The sequence below is a fragment of the Coturnix japonica genome, chromosome 2 (assembly GCF_001577835.2).
Source record: "Coturnix japonica isolate 7356 chromosome 2, Coturnix japonica 2.1, whole genome shotgun sequence".
In the NCBI taxonomy this organism is placed as follows: Eukaryota; Metazoa; Chordata; class Aves; order Galliformes; family Phasianidae; genus Coturnix; species Coturnix japonica.
Window position 1 is genome coordinate 118,235,884 of NC_029517.1, and position 22,695 is coordinate 118,258,578.

General features: G+C 37.1%; 1 protein-coding gene across 2 annotated transcripts in view; it reads left to right on the forward strand.

The window, feature by feature from the left end:
* ZFPM2 (zinc finger protein, FOG family member 2) overlaps positions 1-19,841 on the forward strand; it is a 301,650-nt gene extending 281,809 nt beyond the window's left edge. For both annotated transcript variants that reach the window (XM_015856138.2, XM_032442872.1), the window contains 3 exons: positions 8,804-9,010; positions 13,144-13,368; positions 16,361-19,841. In XM_015856138.2, coding sequence (XP_015711624.1) covers positions 8,804-9,010; positions 13,144-13,368; positions 16,361-18,852 — 2,924 coding nt within the window. In that variant the 3' untranslated portion in view covers positions 18,853-19,841. The remainder of the gene's footprint in view (positions 1-8,803; positions 9,011-13,143; positions 13,369-16,360) is intronic.
* Positions 19,842-22,695: the final 2,854 nt, after the last annotated feature.

Here is a 22,695-nt window from a genome sequence, read left to right on the forward strand (position 1 = left end):
ACAAAAAATCCATGGATAAGATGTAGCATGCTCTGTTTTCTCTGTACGAAAGAGGCACCATTAAAGCCTGTCTATTGTCCCATTTAATCAGCTCAGTTTTTCATACACTCCATGCTCACAAAATAACTCTGAAAAGACAATCCACAGTCATGATTGGGTTTGTAAGGCTACAAAAAGGTCACGTTACAGCTGTGCTGTTCAGGAAGCAGGGACTGTAGGAATGTGCGTCTCCAAAGCACAGCTTCACTTTGCTCAGGTTGTTTCAGCAATCAGTTGTTTTTTTTATCCCTCTCAAACCTGGTGCATCCACAAAAGCTACAGGGGCAGTTGGTGCCACCTGGGAATGTCTCCTGGGAAGCACTTTGTGGACCGCCCATTTACCAACCCTGCAAAAAGCAAAAGGTGAGATGAGCTTGCTGCTACGCTAAGTCCTGGCGCCTTCTCTGCAGTAATGTGTGCAACATCACCAACAAGGGTTTATTGGATGGATTTTTTTTCAAAATTTCTTAAGGACAAATTGTGAAATAATTCTCAAATGAGATCTCAATTAAAATGGAAAAAAAAAAAAAAAAAAGAAAAGAAACAGAGGAATTTGAAAAAGTTAAGAAAGGAAGAAATAACTAAACTTGTGAAAGAACTTCAACTTCCTTGTTTGAGTTTATGCTGATTAAAGAAGTATAACAGGTTTAGCATTTGTGGCAGCCTATTTAATTTCAACCTCTCAGCAGCAGACTTAACTTCTTGTGATGTGGGAGGATATTACCCTTTTCAGTTTCATTCCATAAGTATTGCCAGTTGTGCCAAACATTTAATAGTTTTACACCGTGGACTGTCGTCCACCAGGAACTGATATCACCTAAGACTTTTTTAGAGCCATCTAATAGAAAGATATGTATTCACTCTGATTAGCCCAGGATTTGAACGAAGGTCCCAGAAGAGATATATAAGCCTCTTAAATGCATAGAACTTCTAAGGATATGGGTTTAACTGTCTCCCCCTGTGGTAAATAAGCTGTGACAGCTCTATCAGGGGGGAAAATGGCAAATAAAATTACCACGTTATTTTCCTGTGAATATTTTCAGAAGACTAATCTATTTTGCTTCTTTACCTAATAGGACTCTGTTGTGTGTTACGCCCAGACATTTAATTGGAGGAAACAAATAGAAATCCTCACAGTAACAAAAAGCAACTGGGCAACAGTGGAAAAATAAGAGGTCACATCTCAGTTTTTGTTATACTCCCTTCTCTTGGAGCAGTGTACTTCATTTGAGAATCAAGCTTTTGGCAGCATTAATTAGAGTGCTACTGGAATACAGATTGGGATGGCAGCCGTAGACACACTGCAACAGGGGAAAATCTACCACTTACACTAGCATGGAGCATGCCAGGTTTGGTAGTTCATTCTGATAGGACTGACAAGTTCCTTTAGTATTCTCTTTTATATCTTTTCCAGCTATCTGATGGATTTAACTATAACATATATATATGTAAATCACAGGCAGGTTTGATTATAAAGCCATCTATTTGGATAAAAACACTGAATCTATCAGCGCGTGACTAAGCTGAAGCCAGGCTCCATGCTCAAGCTGACTCAGGGGCAAGAGTAAGAGCTATATTCTTAGGAAGTATTTTTCTTCCCTGTTTCTGGTCAGACATTTTATATCTCAAAATACAGGGATTTTAGAGCTGCCTTCAATTTGGCAAGTGCCTTTAAGCAGACTATTCTTCTGTTCTGAGAAATATCATTCTCGGAGTTCTTTTATTTTGCAGTTTGTTCACTGAGTGAAAAACGAAGTAGGCTCCATATTCCATGCTGAAATAAAAAACAGCAAAAATGGCACCTACTCTTGTTTGTCAGTCGTACTGGTTTAATTGTATAGATGTTACATTTCTGCAGTCAGTGCACTTCTGGATTATAATATGCAGTGGGTTGTTAAAATTAAAGGTCAAGTATCTTCTGGCATTCTTTTTGATCAGTAAGTAAAGAAAAATGGTAGAAGATGCGGGCAAATCATCTCATTAATCTCAGCATAACACTAAAACCATGTTTTTAAGAGTTTAGGAATTCTGAATTTGCAGGGATGATTTTTGAGACACTTTGTAGAGACGTGTTTGGAACACTGGCATTAAAATACATGAATGGCAAAAAAATGCTGTGCAAAGTATGTATTTTGTGTACGCCAGTGAAAAATGTGAAGAATTATTTAGCAACTAGAAAGACTGTTCACAAAATGCTTTTGATTTATTGCTGTATATACTACAGATCCATATCACTTATTCTTACATTATTTTATTCAAAAACTAGTATGAACCATGAGTTGGCATGTTGTAGAATCCTGAAAAGGCATTAATCAACCTAAATAAACAAGTACATAGATCTATCTAACAACTATGAAGTAGTTAATAAATTTTTAGCAATTTTATTTTAGGGAAAAAAAAAAAAAAAAGGTCTTAAAGAGTAGTGCTTAATTATCTGGACTCCTCTGTGCTGGGCTCTCTTTTGATTGTATTAATGAAGCAGCTGGCCCATTGTTTCTCTTTAATTCCTCTATTGTTTTAAGAATATGTCACAGCTCTTTATTCTTTTATCAGGTGCTGTGCAGGAGGATCCACACAATACCTCATATTCCTACTGTATTTGCCAATGCACAAAGAAACCTCCAAAGCATTTTTCAAAGAAGGGGCACACATAATTTATAAGTTCTTTTCCTTGTACCTCTCTACTGTCAAAATTTTCAACAGTATTGGATTTGAATTAATTCTAATTTTTTGTTAAACAATGTGTCTACATATAGATATATGTACTTTGTTCATGTCAGAAATGAGATCTGCCCAGTAAGTTGTGCTGCGCCAAAATGGCATTCATTATGCTGAGTATCCCAACCCCATGAGTGAGTAGCAAGCGGAACCCAAATATGAAGATCCCATCCTATTGTGGAGTGCTAATTCTCCTTAAATGCTTAACCTGTGCAACAAAGGAGGAAAGACAGTAAATTAACTCTAACCCCCGTTACTGCTACTAAGAACACATCGTTTCTAAAAATTGGAATATTTCATTGGGAAAGTTTAATTCAGTTGACGATTCTGGAAGTCACTAAGAGGAACACAGTCTGTTGTTTAAATAAATTCTGATGGTCTTTTGACCCTTCTTGCAAAAAGATGTGTAGACAGGAAATGGGTTATTATGTTGTCGCAGCAACACAATCAAATCTATTAAGCACAAATTTTTCTATGCCAAAGTAGTACTTTGGAATTAACTGACACTGCAGATTAGCTTTAATAGATACCACCATTTATTTCCTAAACCTGTATGAAAGATGTATGCTATTTCTGGGTCAAAAATCTGAACTCAAATGTTCAGCAAGGAAAACTGACTGAGAATGGAAAACTGGAAATGCATTTAGATATAGGTTTAGATCATCTTTGTTCTTTTTAATCTATGGAAAAATACCAGCACTTCCTTCCATGAAACAGCTGTACTCAATGAAAGCATTGCTTTTAGCAACTTTTTAGCAATTGCTTTTTGCTATGTCACTTTTCCTAAAAGCAGGGATGTGAATCGGGAAGGCTTACGGTTGCATCCATTTTTAAGCTGTTTCCTCCTTGTAGAATTAATAGGGCAGTCCACCCTTAAATCTTTTATTTAAACAATAATCCATACACAGTTACTCTGCAAGATCTGCAAAAAGTTTGTTTAATAATGAAACCTGCTGTCAGAAGGCTCACTGTGCAGAGTTCTGTGTCTTCACTGGAGGTGTTGTAGAGTTCCGAGGATCAAAAAAGGGTAGAGGTCCATTGCTTTAATTATATCTTCAGAGCAAATTACTGGTTGCAAATAGAATAAAGGAAGTATATTTCATTTAACAGAAATCCCCAGAGTAAGGGGAAAAAATGAAGGTCTGTTTTAAGAAAGCAAATTCCTATTGTATTGTAGAGGTTTGTACTACATAAAATAAAGTTTTGTATTAGCATGCATATCTATCACCACAGTACTCCTCATTCTGTATACAGAAGATAGAATATTACTGAATCTAAATATGATTTAATTGGTTCAATTTACGATATATTTTTTATACTAAGAGTGGTTCCATATCTTGATGAGCCCAGATGTAGTTGCGCTTGTGGTTTACAGCATCCCATTGCTTGCATTTTATTATTTTTACAAAGCAAATGTCTATCAATCATAGAGATAAATTAGAAAAAACTGTGCAAACATGACACATTGCCAAGATTTTTCCATCATGCTATATAATTATTAACCTGATTTTTGCCATTGAAAGAAGCCATGAATTACAGATAGCATGGATGGAGTTAAATGCTTTTATATTAGATCTATTTTGCTTATACAGTATTCTATAGGTATGACCATACGATATAATTGAAGCTTTGTCAGCTCTGTAGCCTAGCAACAGATAATACTGTTAGGTTACTGAATTGCTCCTGGTTGACAAGTAGGGAGTATTTTTGTGTTTATCATGTTTGCTAATGATGGGATCCTTTCCAAAAGGCTTGTCTTAATCTTAATTAGAGTTTATCAGCAGAGGTCTGCATGACATTGTGCAGACACTGATTTCATAAATAATAAAAAGTGCAAGTGAAAAATTTGGCAGGAGAAGAAGATATTTAAGACCACTGATTCTTGTAAGAGCAGCATGAATTTCCAAAATGTAATCAAGTTTGAACTGTGACTCTATTCTTTATTATCAAAACTTGCAGTACACTCCACTGCAGTTTTGACAGCAATTATGAGTATGATTTATAAGCTTCCTGTTAGGAACCAGATCTGTTTGCACAAGAATCTTGATCATAAACATTACAAAGAACAGTAAGTCCACAGTTTTTCAGGGACATCAGGACCTTACTTTTTCCTTTGCATAGAAAGATATTCTTTTAATTTAAGGTTGTGTGTTTTGTTTTGTTTTGTTTTGTTTGTTTTGTTTTGTTTTGTTTTTTTCAAAGCAGCAAAAACATTTGCTGTGAAAGATGCAGATGAAGAATCCTGAAATAACCTTTCCATTTTGTGGACACTCTGAAGGTATCATATAGCTGCTTCAGTGCCTGATGTAATTTGATAAAGAAGTTATGCCAGTGCAATTGGAATGTAATTTTTTGCTCTAGCTTGCACAATATGATATTCTTTAATTTCCCAACTTTCTATGATCAATTCTAGCTCATTCTAGCTCAATGTGAACTAGAAAAGAAGTTGAAATAAATACATGTATGTATTACGTAGCAGGTAAATAATCTATTTAATCTATTTAACTATTGATATAAAACAATATGTTAAAGACTCAAGAAGCTTATATTTTCAGTTCCACAGGCAGTACTAGGCTTGTATAGAATAGTTTTCCATTGTCACAAAGCCTTCTGATTTTTCAAAAACTTCCCTTCCACAATGAGAATGAGACTTCTTAACCCACAGTATAAATCGGTAAGACCCTACTCAATATAGATAGATGACAGGTGTACCCATTAAGGACAAGAAGGGGGCTGCAAATATTTTGAGCATTCATCTTTCTGTCTTCTTCTCCATTGCCATCTATATTTAGCAAAGGCTATTTATAGACATCCTTATTATCCTTTTAAAATCCCTCATTAACACTGCTCTTTGTTTTATCAAAAGATGTTGTACTCTTGAGATAATACTGTATACATGCTAGTTTTGTTTTAGATTGGAAAAATGTTGGTGGGAAGCAAAAACTTTTCCTATTTTGTAATTTGCACCAGTAAGGAAGCTCTGATCTTTAAAAAGGGAAGTGTCTCTAGACAGCATAATTTATATGATAATTATAAATGGGACTTCCTATTAAATTTAGAAGACTGTGTGAAGTTCTCTGCATTCCATTGTTCTGACTAAGCCATTGGAAAACCAAGATTTCCCTTCCAAAGTGCATATAGTGTGCATGAAAGCAGCATATGTGCATTAGGGGGATTGCCCCAACCCAGGTGCAGGACCTTGCACTTGGCCTTGTTGAACTTCACAAGGCTGGCAGGTGCCCACCTCTCAAGCCTGTCCAAGTCCCTCTGGTTGGCATCCCTTCCTTCTGGTGTGTCAACTGCACCACTCAGTTTGGTGTCATCTGCAAACTTGCTGAGGATGCACTCGATTCCACTTTCCATATCACCAACAAAGATGTTAAATAACACTGGTCCCAGCACTGATCCCTGAGGAATGCCACTTATCACTGGTCTCCACTTGAACATTGAGCCTCTGACCACAACTCTCTGAGTGTGACCATACAGCCAATTCCTTATCCAGTGAGTGGTTTGTCCATCAGATCAATTTTTCTCCAATTTGGCAACCAGGATGTCATGTGAGACAGTGTCACAGAAGTGATACACTTCATTTTGAACTGCTGCAAGCATGCATCATTGGGAAATCATTTTACAATCTAACTTAACAATATATCACGTATAATTGAAAGCATAGTAATATGTCATGATCACTTAAAGGCCCCATTTTCTATAGAGAGAAAATCATGGAACCACAATGAAATACTCAGATTCGAATTACACTGAGCCAAAGGTTTATATGCAGTACAGGAGTGGGATTAAACTTCCGTAGCTCTGGTTTACTTTGATAAGCTAAACTAGAGATTGCTGTGCTCCTGAAGCTGTCACCCATTCCATGCGGCTCTATGTGCTGTAGGTACAACAGCCTTGGTACTGGGTGAAGAAGGCAGCAGAGCCCTCTGCCTGCCTCAGCTGTCCATTTCATTTGCTGCTGGATGTGAGTCAACACCCCAAGGAGCTCCAGCACAAGGAGACTGAGTCAGCCTTTTAGTCTGATCCAGACTGATTACAGCTGGAGGCCCAGTAATCAACTACACTGTCATGTTTGTTTTTTTTTTTTCCCTCCCCCAAGGGTACGGCACGTCGAGCTGTTTGCTTGGATAGAGTCTCAGTTGGTTCTTCTGCACTGACTCATTTTTATTTTACTAAGGAATCCAGTGAATAATTCAGTGTAGGAAAACTTTTATTCTATGATAAACAAACATGCTCATTATTTCATCCTCCATCTATAAGTAAAAGTATGTATTAGTAATGGAAATCCTCTTTCCACTTAGAAAATAAACTCTGCTGTTTACAGTGGGAAAGCCCAGTTTTGGGTTCTGAAATTGCAGTGTGTATCATGTACTTTATCTGAGAGTCTAGTTAAGTATGCCTTAGGAAATGAGCCTGGTTCTCCCTTGAGCAGGTTTTATAACAGTTTAACTCCAAAGGCTTCTGTAGATTTACTCCTCACGTGTATGAGACAACGAGTCAGACTGCACTTTTCAGATGTTTGAATTCCAGTTTGGTCATTAGAATTCTGCATCTGTAGGCATTTATCTTCACACTTCATCTTTATATTCTCTAGAGGAAATTACTCAGATTTGCACCATTTAATGCTGTAATTTTTGGATGGTAGTGAACAGGATGCTTTGGTCCCATGACAGTAAATTTCGTATAGACTTTGGAGCGATCTCCAACTGCAGTATCACCAAAGGGTGAATACAAAGACACTTTTCTGCTTTGAAACTTTTACACCATTTTGAGGTCTGGAAGCTTAGCTTTACTTTTCCACTGAAACACACTGTCACTGATGGTGTTTTGTTTGCTCATCTTTGAAAGCTAATAGACTGGCTTAATTAATTGTCCAAGATTTCTCTAAAACAATGTCCTAATTCTTCCATTTAGCTGTGGCATATCATACACTGTTGTTATCTCCTCTACCAGATTTTTGCAACAAGTTGTTTTAAAACTATAATCTCTTTGAGGGGAAAAAAAATGAAGTGCAGTTGAAAAGGCAGTTATGCCGAAAGATAAACAGAGCAATATTACTTATCAAAACGAGTACAGTTTTTGCTTGCCTAATGAATACAACATATAGCTTTTTCTATATATACAAAACCTGAGGAAAAAAAAAAGCTTTATAACATATAAAGTATGCAACATTATTTCAGGCATAACTGTATTGGATATGTATCTAGGCCTGAGAGTGTAGATAACACAATATAAGTGCTTTGCCTGTCTAAACATGTTAAATAAATGAGCATTCACTATCGCATTCAAATACATTAGTAGATGTACTCGCATAGTTAATTTTCCTTTTAATGCACTACACGTGACATTTGCAGCACAGAACTATGGTGTATCTTACTGTCTGATGAAAGTTCTTCCACCTCCCTCCCCTTTTAAACAAACCTTTATTTGAATAAGCCTTTATGAAACAGATCTTTGGCATATCATCTTTTCAGGAAGTTCAGTCAGTGTAAGCAAAGATAAAGCAGTCATGTTACGAAGAATATTACATAAGGGAAGATTATTTTTTTTTAGTGAAAGATGGTGGTAAGCATAAGGGAAGGGAAGAACACCCTTAAGAGGAAATCTGATGTCTTTCTTGCAGCTGTTCGGTTGTATGGTACTGTGATTTGATAGTCAAAGCAAAACAAATTGTAAGTTATAACAAAATACACAGGATATTTGTTGAAAAGTAATGTGCCATGTAAGCAGAACAGTGCCATTTAAAATACATTTTCACCTTGATTTTTATAATGCTGAAATGCATAATCATGCTGCAAATCATTAGGAAAAGTATCTCTAAATTGCTTTTCTTTTACATTGAAAACTTTCAAAGGAAGATGGTAAATTTAAGTTTGTTTGCCTCTTCTATTTATACAGACCTTCAATATTAAGGGGGAACAAAAACAAACAAACAAAAAGAAAAAAAAAAAAAACACGAAAAGATATGTCAGTAGTGTTTTATGTTCTGGAATCTGATACCATCAATTAAATCTTTCTTCTTTTATGTTTCCTGTAGGAGGGCAGCTCTGGTGTACCACAACCAAGGCCATCTCAGAGGGTGAAGAGCTGATTGCCTTTGTTGTGGATTTTGACTCAAGGCTGCAAGCTGCTAGTCAGATGTCTCTCACAGAAGGGATGTATCCTGCCCGCCTACTTGACTCAATACAATTACTCCCTCAACAGGCTGCAATGGCATCTATTTTGCCTACAGCTATTGTGAACAGTAAGTGTTGAATGCTATTTCTGGCTTTGTTTAAAAAGAGCAATATTTTAAAGAATACATGAAGGACTAATGCAGTAACAGTGAATTCAAGACTATAGAAACCACATAACTTCAGACACACAGCTCAAAGCCTGTGCTGGATCCTGCATCATCTCAGATGCACTCACAGACACAAAAGGAGGAAGAAAGTTCTTTGGCAGCTGAGCTCACCCAGAGCATCTGATCTGCCCTCGTATGACAGTCCTGTGATCTGCTCTCAGAGGTGGCAGAATGAGAAACTGTTTAAAAAGCAGATAAGATAGGCCTGGTAACTCTCAAAGTCCAGCCTTTGCTTCTTTAGTCAGCTTGTTGCTTACTATTGCAGCATAATTCACTATACTCTTTCTATATCTCTTTCCAGTTTCAAAATCCAACAGCCATCATTACTTACAGCATCCCTGATTTATTGTGGTATCTTTGTTCAGTGTTGCTACCCAAGAATGTTTTTAAGTCCTCTGGACATTAATTGACCCCATCATGGACAAAACATAGTATGTAATTAAGTGTTGTCTTAACAGAGGAGATACATTAGCACACAATGAGTGAGTTCCTGAGCTGGCACAGTTCAGCTTGGAAGTTCTGCTTATTAAATTTCATTTCTTTAACTTCTCCTTATTACTGCTTTTTACTTTTCTGTAGCCCTACTGCCTCCTGCTCTTCATCAAGTGCTTTTTAAATGCTGTGTTAACATAATCCCCACCAATAATCATTCAGACCTACTGCATGTAGCTTTCAGTTATTTTTCTATAAGTCTGTACATGTAGACCCTGTATCATAACACTTCCCTATGCTTCCTTTCCTTTGCAAGTACTGTGATTAGAGACAGTGAACTACTGAGCACAGTATTTCAAATGTGAGTGAGCCTGAGTCCTACAGGCGCATGATTTGCCACTCGGGTTCACACTGAACAGTTCTGTCTTGAGTAGTCACCCCTTCTTCAAGATTCTCAGATGGGACTAAACAAAATATCAGTGGTGACATCTTTTGAACCATCTGAGTCGTCCTTTTCAGAGACTGAGTTAGCAACAGTTTCAATCACTTTAGGCAGTGATGTTCATTTTTAACCTAGGAGTGGGGCTGTTGTTAGATAATATCTCTATTCACAGAACAATTGACACTGTACAGGATCCTTCCAAAAGGTGGTGTTGGGAGCCCCTTAGATGGACCAACAAATTAGCATTGTTTATAGCCAACAGCTGCAGGGGAACCACCAGGGAAGGAGTTACCTAGTGCAGAGGGCGAAGACTCATTTGCAGTGCTGAAAATAAGGATATGATTTTGTGCAAATTCAAACAAGGCTTACTGGGGCTTTGGCAAAGGTGTTTGCTTTCTACAGCACTGAACTTCTGTAAGCACCTTTGTTGCCCTTACTGCCTTCTGTAGAGCCCTGGAAAGCAACACTGATGATTGCTACCTCTGCTGCTAAGAGGAATCTGTGTACATTTATTGTGGATCAGCTCTTGCCATGCATGCTCAGCAGTAACTCATGGTAACCTCAGTAGACTTAACTCCTATAGCTCTAAAGCAAGTAAATATCTCTGTTCAGAACTTTCTGCCTCTGCCTCTTCCTCTGACCAGGCTGTGTTTTCACATTTCCATGCTAAGATGATGAAATTCAGTTTCTTCAGTAAGTCTCAAGTCAGGCATAAGTTCAACAATATGCTGAATGCACAACTAGTTCTGCAGTGAGGCATCTGAGATTCTATTTTCAGATCTCAAAACAAAAAACAGTTTCCATAAAAAAGTGAATGCTGTGAAATTCTATCATGTTCTTTTCTTTTTAAATGTTTCTTAAAATTTCCTGTTTAAAAATCAGAATATCACCTTGGCTTGTTCAGCTTGAACTTGAATGTTTTGTCTTCTGAACTGATCTAATGAAATATTTTGAAAGTATCTCATGAAATAAATTGAAATATTTTGCTTTTGAAGAATTTAAACATTCAGTCAGAGTGACCTTCTATTTTTCATTGCTTCTGGGAAGCAATAGCATTAGATCCTTTTCCTGTATGGTATTCTCTCTGGAATTTCACCCACAGGAAATAAAGATAGTTGGAGACAAATTCTTTAAGATAATCAGAAAGGTCAATTCTGTGATGGAATCCAGTCAAATTAATTCAAAGTGGACATTCTTGCTAATAATCAGAATTTGCTAATTTTGAATTTGGGACTTTTTGTTCTAAAGAAGCCTCGGCTTCCTTTTTTTAACTATTTGAAGCCAAAAACAAATGGTGGAATTTCAGCCTTCACATGAGATGGACATTATAAATGCTGTGAGCTGTATCGGTAATGTTTTAATAGTTGTATGTTAAATACTAACAGCTCCATTAAGTGTTTGTGCCTTAAAGTCACAGTTATTCAGTGGCAGATGGAAAAGTAGAAATCAGTAGTGGTGAAAATATTTTACAGAAATTCATGAGAGAAATAGGTAAGCATTAACAGTTGCAATCAGAGAAGCAAACTGGGCAAAGTAATTTTTGGCTGCTTATGTAGAGATTTAACAAAAAAAGGACTAATTAATTTCATTGGTTGGTGTCTTCAGCTTTGTCTGCCCAGAAGAACTGGAACAGAGCAGCTACCCTAAACATATCAATACTTGAAATTAAACATGATAGTGAACTACATCATAAGCTACATATATTTTGGTAGATCAAGGTCAAAACTTTCAAAGGTGGAAGTGTCAAGCAAATTAGGAATTTTCAAAGCAGCCAACTGTTCTTTAAGGCTAAATCAAAATCACAGGTAGCTTTCTGTGGGAGAGATAATAGTGAGAGTTTTGATGTTGACCAAAATGGCTCTATTTTGATGTTGACTGCAGTTGCCTGTTCTCTGATCCTGTGGTCATCTGTCACAGTATGGCCATACTCATACTTTTATCCTCTCCTAGTCCCAAAAACAAGAGAAACGCATCATCCAGAACTGCTGCAAGGAGTGATGCATTTCTTATGGTAATTCCCAAACTGTACCCAGGAATGGGAAAATGTTAACTGACTTAAGCCAAAAGTATGGTAGGAACCATCTTCATGTTTTAACAATATAAAAAAGAAGCACCAGTGCTCCAGGCTGGACCCTGTCACTCTTTGCTTCATTAGTATAGATGTACCCTAAAAAAGGTAGGATTTCTCCCTTGTTTTACTGATAGGATAACTAGTTCAGCTTTTGTAAAGATGAAACAGGTCTTTTATCTTTTACAGACAAATACACAAGATGTTCTGTGTGGGTATCCTTCTGACAGGATATTAACAACTATATGTCTGTCAGTTTCATGTAAATACACAGCATTCTTTATTACTCTTCATGTGAATAAAGTATGTAGCCTCCAGTGCATGATCAACCTATCTACTCCCTCTGCTGCTGGGAAGCACTCTGTGCAACCTCTCTATTGTCTTCCCCTCAGAGAGGATGCTGGCACTTCAGGATAAAAGACAATGAGAAACCGCATTATTCTCAGCAAATAACTCTTTTGAATTGCAGAAGTGGAACAGTTACAGTTTATCAACAATAAAAGAACAAAATACATAGGGAACTTTAACTTCTAGCTTTAATAACAAGAACCCAGAAAATAAACATTCTGCTTAGTATAACACTACATTAAATGCTTCAGGACCTAAAAGAAACTTAATCTAGTCTGGCCTCTAGGTCATCAAAGCAACAGGATTTTACAGCAATAACTGAATTAACATTGTAATAGCATTCATTCTTTTCCAATTAGCACTCAAAAATTTCTAGGCTGACTTATATAGGTGCACACAAAAAGCATGATTGACAGAAGTCACACATTGAGTGATGAAGTATAGGAAATACAGCTTATTTTTGAATTGGTACTGCATATTCACATTATACAACTACATTTTTAAATAATTAAGTGCCCAAAACATCTAGCTTAGTTAATAATAATTATTATTAAATTTATATTTTAAAAGAAACTGTTGTCTTCCACATCCAGCAAGTGACATTTTAATAAATCTGTGGCTCTGTTTTAAGTATTTTATTAAATAAGAATGTCTTTAGTGGGGAAGAAAATTAATCCTGCTGTGTTAATTGGCTGGCACTGCGTGCACCATAGCTAACCTGCACCTGGTTGTATTTGCTTGCAGAGGACATATTCCCTTGCAAATCCTGCGGCATTTGGTATCGAAGTGAACGGAATCTGCAGGCCCACCTTATGTACTACTGCAGTGGGAGGCAAAGAGAGGGGCCTCAGCTGTCAGAGGAGAGTGAAGATAACACTCAACAGATATCCAGTGTCTGCCCCTTTCCTCAGTGCACCAAAAGTTTTTCTAACGCAAGAGCTCTGGAAATGCACCTAAATTCTCACAGTGGTAAGTGATGTATTTTGCTATATCACCTCCTAGATTAACCTATTTGTAGAATTACTCCCTATAAATATGCAGTTGAACAAAGTGATTCAACCTATATTCTGCACCCAACAATTCTCTCAGGTGTAATTTCTCTGTTATACTAATCCTCTTTTACATGCTGTCCAGCTCTTAATGTGTATTTGCACACACACAGGCAGCATTTCCTTACTAGCAAAGGTAAGCTCAGGAATCCAAAACACTTAGACTGCTGATGCTTGTTTTCTGAGTGAACTGATCAATTACTTCAGGATTTCTTTCACCAAATGTGAATCTCCGAGATCTCAGTCTTTACCTACCCTCTTTTGAATCTCAGTGGAGAGATGCAATACCACCTTCCTTCTAAAATAAGATCTTGGGGTCCTATAGTAGGCTTCTGATTTCAAGGCAAAAGCTTTATGTAGTAAGATTAGCAACTCTTTGTATGCTTTTCTCACAGCATTTATTTCATAAATGCTTACTTTCCTATTTCATATAAATATTTATTTTCCTCCATACAAATGCAAAATGGGGATATTATTTTATTTCTCCATGTTGCTAAAATGATAATACTAGATTAATGAAAAGTAGGACTACTAAATTCTTGAGATTAAAAATCTGGAAATCAGCAGGAGTCTTATCTCCCTGAAGGTCCTTTGAGTGTGCAGCTTGAATTTGTTTTGAATTAGGTCTTGGACTGCAGGCTTTGAATCTGCAGAACATTTTGCTCTGGAGTTTCACACAAAATCTGTAAATAAGAAAGACTTCAATGTCAGGATTGGGTACCTTGCTTTTCTTGTGTACGGAGGTGTGTGGACAGAAACAAGGGGCCAACAGGGCATTACAATTGTCCTGTTAAATAAGTGAAATACAAGCGATGGAAATACATGCTTTAATCACAGAAGAAAGCCTGGCTCAGCTTCAGTAGTAGAACTCATGGAGAAGAGGAAGTCTGCTGTATGGACTTAGAGAGATGAAAAATGATACTTGGGCAGCAATTACAAATCTGCAAGGCATCATTAGTTGTGGCTTTTTAGCTTTTTTCTGTAGAAATATCATAGACTTTCTTCTCAAATTATAATTTCCTTATTTGAAAAGAAATGTCTAGGGGATGTTAGAAGATATTCTTCAGTTTAAGGAAGTTAGACAAATTATGATACCACCTCAGCTCTGTCCCACTGTATGTACATTAGTATTTAACCTGAAAGTTTAGCTCAAGACACCAAATCAGATCTTCAGCATTGCTAATCAGTGGATCATCTAATAGAAGTCAGAGTCCCAGATCATGTTTTGGCTTTCGCTTTAGTGCCTTGGAGGAGTTTGGTATCTCTAAGAATAGGACTAGAAGAGTGAAAACCTTCCTGATGTAGACAACACAAATAACAACCATTCTTTTAGAGGTTAGGTCTTCTAGTGCTTGTGGGTCTTAACTTTGAATATTAGGCTGTTGTTGTTTCTCTCTTGCCTAGCAAACATTTCAGTGCTCAGTGAGCAGTGTAACAATTTCAACAAGAGCGAGTCAACATAGACCAGATTGTTACAGCCTAATAACAAAAAAAAAATAGTTTTTGTTGCGAACAAGTTGATTTCTCCTCATGCAGAGAGGAATTATGAAGTCTTAGCCACTGTGTGAAGCAATTGCTTCAGCTCTTTGGATTTGGTGACATAGGTGTAGGGATAGTTAAGCATTTCTGTTCTTTGAAAAACATTGGTCTGAGAGATGACTGAAATTCCAGTAAAAAGTTTTAGGTATTTATTCGATCAGAGAATAATACTCAAGTATTCCCTTCCTTTTTAGTCATAAACTAGTCAGTTCAATCAGTCTTTCTTTTGAATCCCCTCAATATTTAATTATTTTTTACAGTCTATTGCAAATTATACTGCTGCTTCTGCAGAAGGAATGAGGCATTTCTCTTTGAAATATCCTGTAAAATAATGATGGGTTTGCTTCAGCTTCTGTAACTGGTCCCACTGAAATGGAAGGTCTGTAGAGATACTTCACTATGATTGCATTATGTAGCGTGAAAGCATATGAAGCACTATCATTCTGCAGTGGAGGAACTAAAGCTTCTTATGTCCTCCTGGTGAAAAAACATTTCACAGGGAACAAGCGCTAATTAAAGTTCTGTGTATCTCCTCTGCTCAGATAAGTCCTAGGAGGCCCAGATTATTTCAAATTCTGAGTGTATCTCACAGATGTGAGAGTCACTGATGCTAGTAGTGAAGTGAAGCACTCCAGGTCTGACAGAATGACTTCACACAGATTGAACCACAATGTTCTCACAGTTTTATATAATTCCACAGCCACAAACGTAGTTTATCCAAGCAAGGCATGTGCTTGTATGTGTACACAGAACAAATATCCATGTTTCATTTCACTTTTATTAGTTCTTTTCGATGAGCATGGCTCTTTATCCTGTTCCCACACCATACCCAATTTGTGTAAGCAAAAAGTTGAGCATTAGTAATACTCAAAAAGTGATACTTCTATTCTGTCTGATTTTCAGCCATTCTAAGTTTTAGGACTGAACCTCAAAAATGCTATATAACCACCCTGATTTTCCTGACCTTGATGTGCTTTTTGTGCATTCAGAATATCCAGTGACTGTTTATGGGGAATGTTATGTCTTCTCAGTCTGGACTGTAATTTTGAAGACTTTTTCATTTACAATAAGTCTTGTCTATTTTTATTCTTTCCCTTGTTCTTTCTTTTCCTTCATCTCTGCTGAATGCACACAGACACTATGGCTCTCCGCAGCAGAGTGGAAGTCTGGGAATCTCCTCCATCTGTCTAAGGAAATAAATTCTGAACCAATTCAAGTATTTTCAGAGTGACTAATAAATATGCAAGATTCCTATCAGAAGAAAATTAGTTGTTATCACCATGTTTGTACCTTCTGTGCAAGTGATTTTCCTGTGTACTTTCTGAAGGGGAAAATGGTCATTTTAACTTGTATTTCATTTATCTTTTCTATAGGAGTGAAAATGGAGGAATTTCTCCCTCCCGGTGCTAGCCTGAAATGCACAGTTTGTACTTACACTGCAGACTCTGTGATTAACTTTCATCAGCACCTGTTCTCGCATCTTACTCAAGCTGCCTTCCGATGCAATCACTGCCATTTCGGCTTCCAAACTCAGAGGGAGCTACTGCAGCACCAAGAATTACATGTCTCTGGCAACAAAATTCAGAGAGAAAGTGACATTGAACACTCTCCAAGTGGAAATGAAGAAGGTTTACAGCCAGCAACGGACCTGTTAAGCAGAAATGATGTTCCCCAGGGCCAAAAGACCATGCAGACTAAAGATGCGAGTTCTGATACAGAACTTGATAAATGTGAAAAAAAGGGCCCACTTTTTCTTCCAAACCAGAGGCCAGAAACCCAACCTGCAACAAATAAGCAAAGTTTTTCATACACTAAAATAAAATCTGAACCGTCTAGTCCTAGACTTGCCTCATCGCCAGTTCAGCCTAATATTGGTCCTTCTTTCCCAATGGGACCTTTTCTTTCACAATTTGCTTTTCCCCAGGACATCACTGTGGTTCCCCAGGCTTCAGAAATATTAGCTAAAATGTCTGAACTTGTTCACCGACGGCTGAGGCATGGAAGCAGCAATTATCCTCCAGTAATTTACAGTCCTCTGATGCCAAAAGGAGCTACGTGTTTTGAGTGTAACATAACATTCAATAATTTGGACAACTACTTAGTACACAAAAAGCATTACTGCAGTAGTCGATGGCAGCAGATGGCAAAGTCACCAGACTTTTCCAGCGTTCCAGAGAAAATGCCAGAAGCTGTAAGTCCCAGTAATGGTCAGAGCTCAATAAGCATCCTGAATACAGCTCCTCACACATCAGATCCAGAGAATCAGCTTCTGCAGCCATCTTGCATAAACTCTTCGAATGTTTTAGATTTGATTGGGCCAAACAATAAAGGTCATGACAAAGACTTTACAGCACAAGCTAAGAAGCTATCGGCTGCAAGCAATGGCGATGAGAAGATAAATGGAAAACCTTCAGATGTGAAGAATCCCAATAATCCTTTAGTAGAAGGGGAAAGTGACCCTAATAAGACTACATGTGAAGCATGTAATATTACTTTCAGCAGACATGAAACGTACATGGTCCACAAGCAGTATTACTGTGCCACTCGCCACGATCCCCCACTGAAGAGGTCAGCTTCCAACAAAGTGCCTGCCATGCAGAGAACAATGCGTACACGGAAGCGGAGGAAGATGTATGAGATGTGTCTGCCAGAGCAAGAGCAAAGGCCACCACTAGTTCAACAGAGATTTCTAGAAGTGACTAATATTGGCAATCCTTGTACATCTACTCAAGAGTCAACAGAGAGCCTTGCAGAATGTTACCATCCAAGATGTGATATATTTCCAGGAATAGTGTCAAAGCATCTGGAAACATCACTGTCTATCAACAAGTGTGTTCCAGTTTCAAAGGGTGATACCCCTCACTCTACTGTATCTTGCTTGGAGATGGATGTGCCGATAGATCTCAGTAAAAAATGCTTACCCCAGTCAGAGAGGACGTCCACCTCTCCCAAAAGGCTGCTGGACTACCATGAGTGCACAGTATGCAAGATCAGTTTTAACAAGGTAGAGAACTACCTGGCTCATAAGCAGAATTTTTGCCCTGTCACTGCCCATCAGCGTAATGACATGGGACAGCTTGACAGTAAGGTGTTTCAAAACCCAGAAAGTGAAAGAAACAGCCCAGATGTCAGTTATGAAAGAAGCATAATCAAATGTGAGAAAAATGGAAACTCAAAGCAGCCCTCTCCTAATGGAAACTTATTTTCCACACACTTAGCAACACTTCAAGGACTAAAAGTCTTTAGTGAAGCAGCCCAGCTTATTGCTACAAAAGAAGAAAACAAACATTTGTTTCTTCCACAATGCCTTTACCCTGGAGCAATAAAGAAAGCTAAAGGAGCAGATCAGCTTTCTCCATATTATGGAATAAAGCCAAGCGATTACATTTCTGGTTCTCTCATCATTCATAATACTGATTTAGATCAAAGCACAAATACAGAAAGTGAATCTCCTAAAGGTCAGGCTCCTTCAAATGGCTGTGCTGTGCAGAAGAAAGAGTCTCTTCCACTATTGCCAAAAAACAGAGGCATGGTAATAGTTAATGGGGGACTGAAACAGGAGGAAAGACCTGCAGCAAACCCACAACAGGAGAACATTTCCCAGAATCCTTCCCTTGAAGATGGGCACAAGTCTCCTTCTTGGATCTCTGAGAATCCCTTAACTGCAAATGAAAATGTCTCTCCAGCAGTTCCTACAGCAGAAGAACAGTTATCTAGTATAGCTAAAGGAGTGAATGGGTCTAGCCAGGCCCCAAGCAGTGGAAAGTATTGCCGACTGTGTGACATCCAGTTCAACAATCTTTCAAACTTTATAACTCATAAGAAGTTTTATTGCTCGTCACATGCAGCAGAACATGTCAAATGAAACAACTGGTCACCTTTGGTACCTGTGTTTAGCATATTGTTCCATACAGTCTAAAGAAAGCTGTTTGAATTACATCTGGACAATCAGGAGGTTTCACTATTGCTGAGTTGAAGACTTAAAGGTGTAATTTCATTACAGTCCATTAGTAAAGTGTATTATTGGTGCCATTTTCAAAAATATTTATTTATTTTACCAGCAGTATTCATAGCTGTAGTTATGTTATTTTTTATTTAAAAACTTTATATTAAAGTCATTTGTAATGTTATTGTATAGTTATCGTGTAGCACATATGGTTTGCACTGTATAGTAGATTTTAAAGAAAATAGTCACAAACAATACAGAAAAGCATTTTAGAAATAGCTTCAAAAGCACTTGTGTATCCTGATTTTTTTTTTCTTATATGCTGTTGCAGATATGTATGTATATGCTAAAATATAACTTGCAAAGAAGTTTCAACTATGATGTAAAGTTCGCCTTAAAATTTCAATTTTTTGAACAATTGGGCTCGGTTTGCACTTTATATTTTAGCAGATACAGTACCTTAGTCATTAGGCTTTGCATTTGTATGTAGCAGTATGTTTCTGTCCACTTTCTTAATCTGAAACGTACGTTAAATGAAGATGGCAATTCTTTTCTTGTATAGTACTTGTATTTTCTTTCGCTGATGCATCTCTGTCTCAATTTTTAAACCTTTGCTGTTAAATGCAATACTTTATAAAGAATGAACAAAATTACTGGAAGCAGTATTGTAAGTAATGAGGTCATACCAATCAGTTTTATCTTTTGAAAGGCACATTCTAAAACAAAACCCTAAACTCAATGCTGCAATTATGAATCTAATTCATATATAAGATATATTTAAATATAAGAGTAGCAATACTGCAACTGGTGATCACAAAGATAATGTTCTACTTCTGATAGAAATAATTTCTCAACAAATGTTGTTACTATGCATGTATATGGATGGAATAAAATTCCAGATCATTGGAGATGTTTTGCAGTAATTTCTTCATTTATTTTTTTTTTTTAATGTTTTTGCTGTTGTTTTGTTTTGTTTTCTTGTTAAAGAAGGATTCAGAGCTCACAAACTGTAAATAAGCTCTTAGGAAGAGATTAACATGGTCCCATTTTCAATGGAAGCTAAGTGTTCAAAGAGAAAATGAGTACGAAGGATGCTTCCACTTTGAGCGAGTCCTTGTTAATGGGTCACTAATACAATTAAATGTAAGGAAACCTAGTGAACTAAAATTTAAAATGGGAAGGTCTGAAATTATGAAGGCTGTTCCTTTCATTGGAAATAAGGACAACATGTTTCCCCAGCAGTAGTTCCATACCTCAAAAACAGTGAAACAACCTGTTTTACAATAACTGTGATACAATCTTTTATGTTTTCAGTAGTCATTAAGGATAGGAATGAATAACATTTACTCATATTGAACAGCAGTTTTCTCCACTACTTCAATACATACATTACTATTCTAGTTTGAGCAATTGCACAATTAAAACCCTTCATTTACAGTTGTTTAGTCTTCTATATATTATTTTCATTTAAAACAAAAATTGAAGTGTGTTATTAATGCATTTTTTTAACCTATGGCTTTGAAAGCAGAGCTATAAACATAGTGAATGAATGTCACATAAATGGTTGTAGTTCATTGAGTTCATGTATGAAGCTAAGAAATGATGCAGAATCAAAAACATAAAAGGATGATATTTCAACTAAGTATACGAAGTCTAGCATAAGGATCTGATATACCACCAGCATTCAGGAACCCTGCCCCTGTGTACTTTGAAACTGAATTTGTACCTTTGTATTTACAAGTATGAGTAAACTGGTACATGTTGATTTTATGATTTTACATAGTCCAGTAGCAAAAATACAAAAACACTGTTATTTGCAGCCCTGTTCTATATTTAAAGCCCATATATATATATATATATATATATGTATAGTAGAACCGGAGACTACACGTTCTTCATGTTCTGCTTTCTTTGCGTAACTGACCAATCACCAGGGGTCAGGACCAGTAACTGCACACACACACCAATTTCGTGAGCAGTAAAAAATGGCTAGATTTATTACCTCGTGGTGTTTGTTTATATACAGGCTCTACTTCATCTACATCCCCTTAAGCTATGCATAATATTATCCAATCACAGAGCAGGGGAGGTCCTGTCACGTCACAGCCTGAGTGTTCATGCACGCCTACTACAACATCATATATATATATATATATATATATATATATATATATATATATATATATATATAAAACAAACGCTTAAAATTGTGCCAGTTCTCATTTTGAACAAAAAAGGTGTATACATTAATTTCAGTAGGACCAAAATTTCATCCTGTATCAGATATTTTGGATAATAAGTCTTACTAAGGATTTACAGACTCAAGCAGAATAAAATAGACCAATCATTCACAATTATTAATTAAACATTTATTAGGAAATATCATAGCATTACATCTAAGACCTCATAGTATTTAAGATGGTACATTTTGAGCTTTTGCTGGCAAACATTATTTTCAAATCTTCCTCATACAAAATTGGTTTAAAGAACCAAATGATTACACACAGATACATCTGCACTGAGCTGATTCTAAAAGATTTGTATTTACAGACAAAGCTTTTAGATGCAGTCAGTCTGAAAGCCACAGGTGGTACAATTTACAATCACTAAACTCTAGGATATGTCTACACCGTGAGAAAGTGAAGGAGAATATCTGGGCTGAAGTGAGTACTCAGCTGAAAAGCGGTGCCAAAAGGGAAAATCATTACCATGAGCATTTCTGATCAGGAAATGTTGAGGGTACCTGATTTGTTGCAAAAATAACTTAAAGCCAGTCATGCTGTGTTGTGTTCTCCCCTGCTTGCAAGTCCAATTGCTCTCAAAACACAGAGTATACCTCGTTTTTCTCTTCACAACTATTTGGTTGAATGGTCCCATTTTTAAAAGTTCAAAACAAATACAGTCTGTTCATCTGCAGGTATGGTGTTACTGAATTTTGCAAACATTTTACACATTTTTCTCATTTCACTGGAGCATCCAACAGCTCTGACACATGCTAAATCCCAAAGATATATCATCACACTCTATGAAAGTAAAATCTTTCATTACTTGCCAAACATTAACTGTGAGTAACACAAAGCTGCTATGAACAAGTCCAGAATTCCTCACACAGGGTGGTGATAATTTCTTCGTACAGGTACTAAGGGAGCTGACTAGGAAAAGTTCCTTCCTACATTTGCTGCTTGTAAACAGAAAGGTTCTCATGGGAGAAGTAGGAATTGGTGGTCATCTCAGTCATGGCAACCATAAAGCAAAGTGTAAAATCTTTGATGATAGGAAGAAAACTGCCACCAAAACTTCAGCCCTGAATATGGAGAAAGCAGACTTCAGGCTGCTCAAGGAACTAGTTAGAAAGGTCCTCTGGGAAACTTCTTTTGAAGTCATGAAGGTACATCAGTGCTGATCACTTTTTCCTATTCCAGTGACTGGGTGCTGGAACATCATCCTCAGGGTATTGGTCATAGCCCCAATCTGCCTGAGCTCAAGAAGCATTTGGACAGACAGTGCTGTCCAGTTGCTTCTTGAACTCAGGCAAGCTCAGTGCTCAGTGCCATGACCCCTACCCTGGGGAGTGTGTTCCAGTGCCCAGCCACCCTCTCAGTGAAGAACATTTTCCTAGTACCCAACCTGAATGTGGTAGTCACATCCCATACAGAGATGCATAAGGTGATTGTTCCCTCATACAGTAATGCTGTACCATTAAGAAATATATATTTAATGGAAAAAAAAAAAAGTATAAAATTTAAAGAACATCAAAGAGCC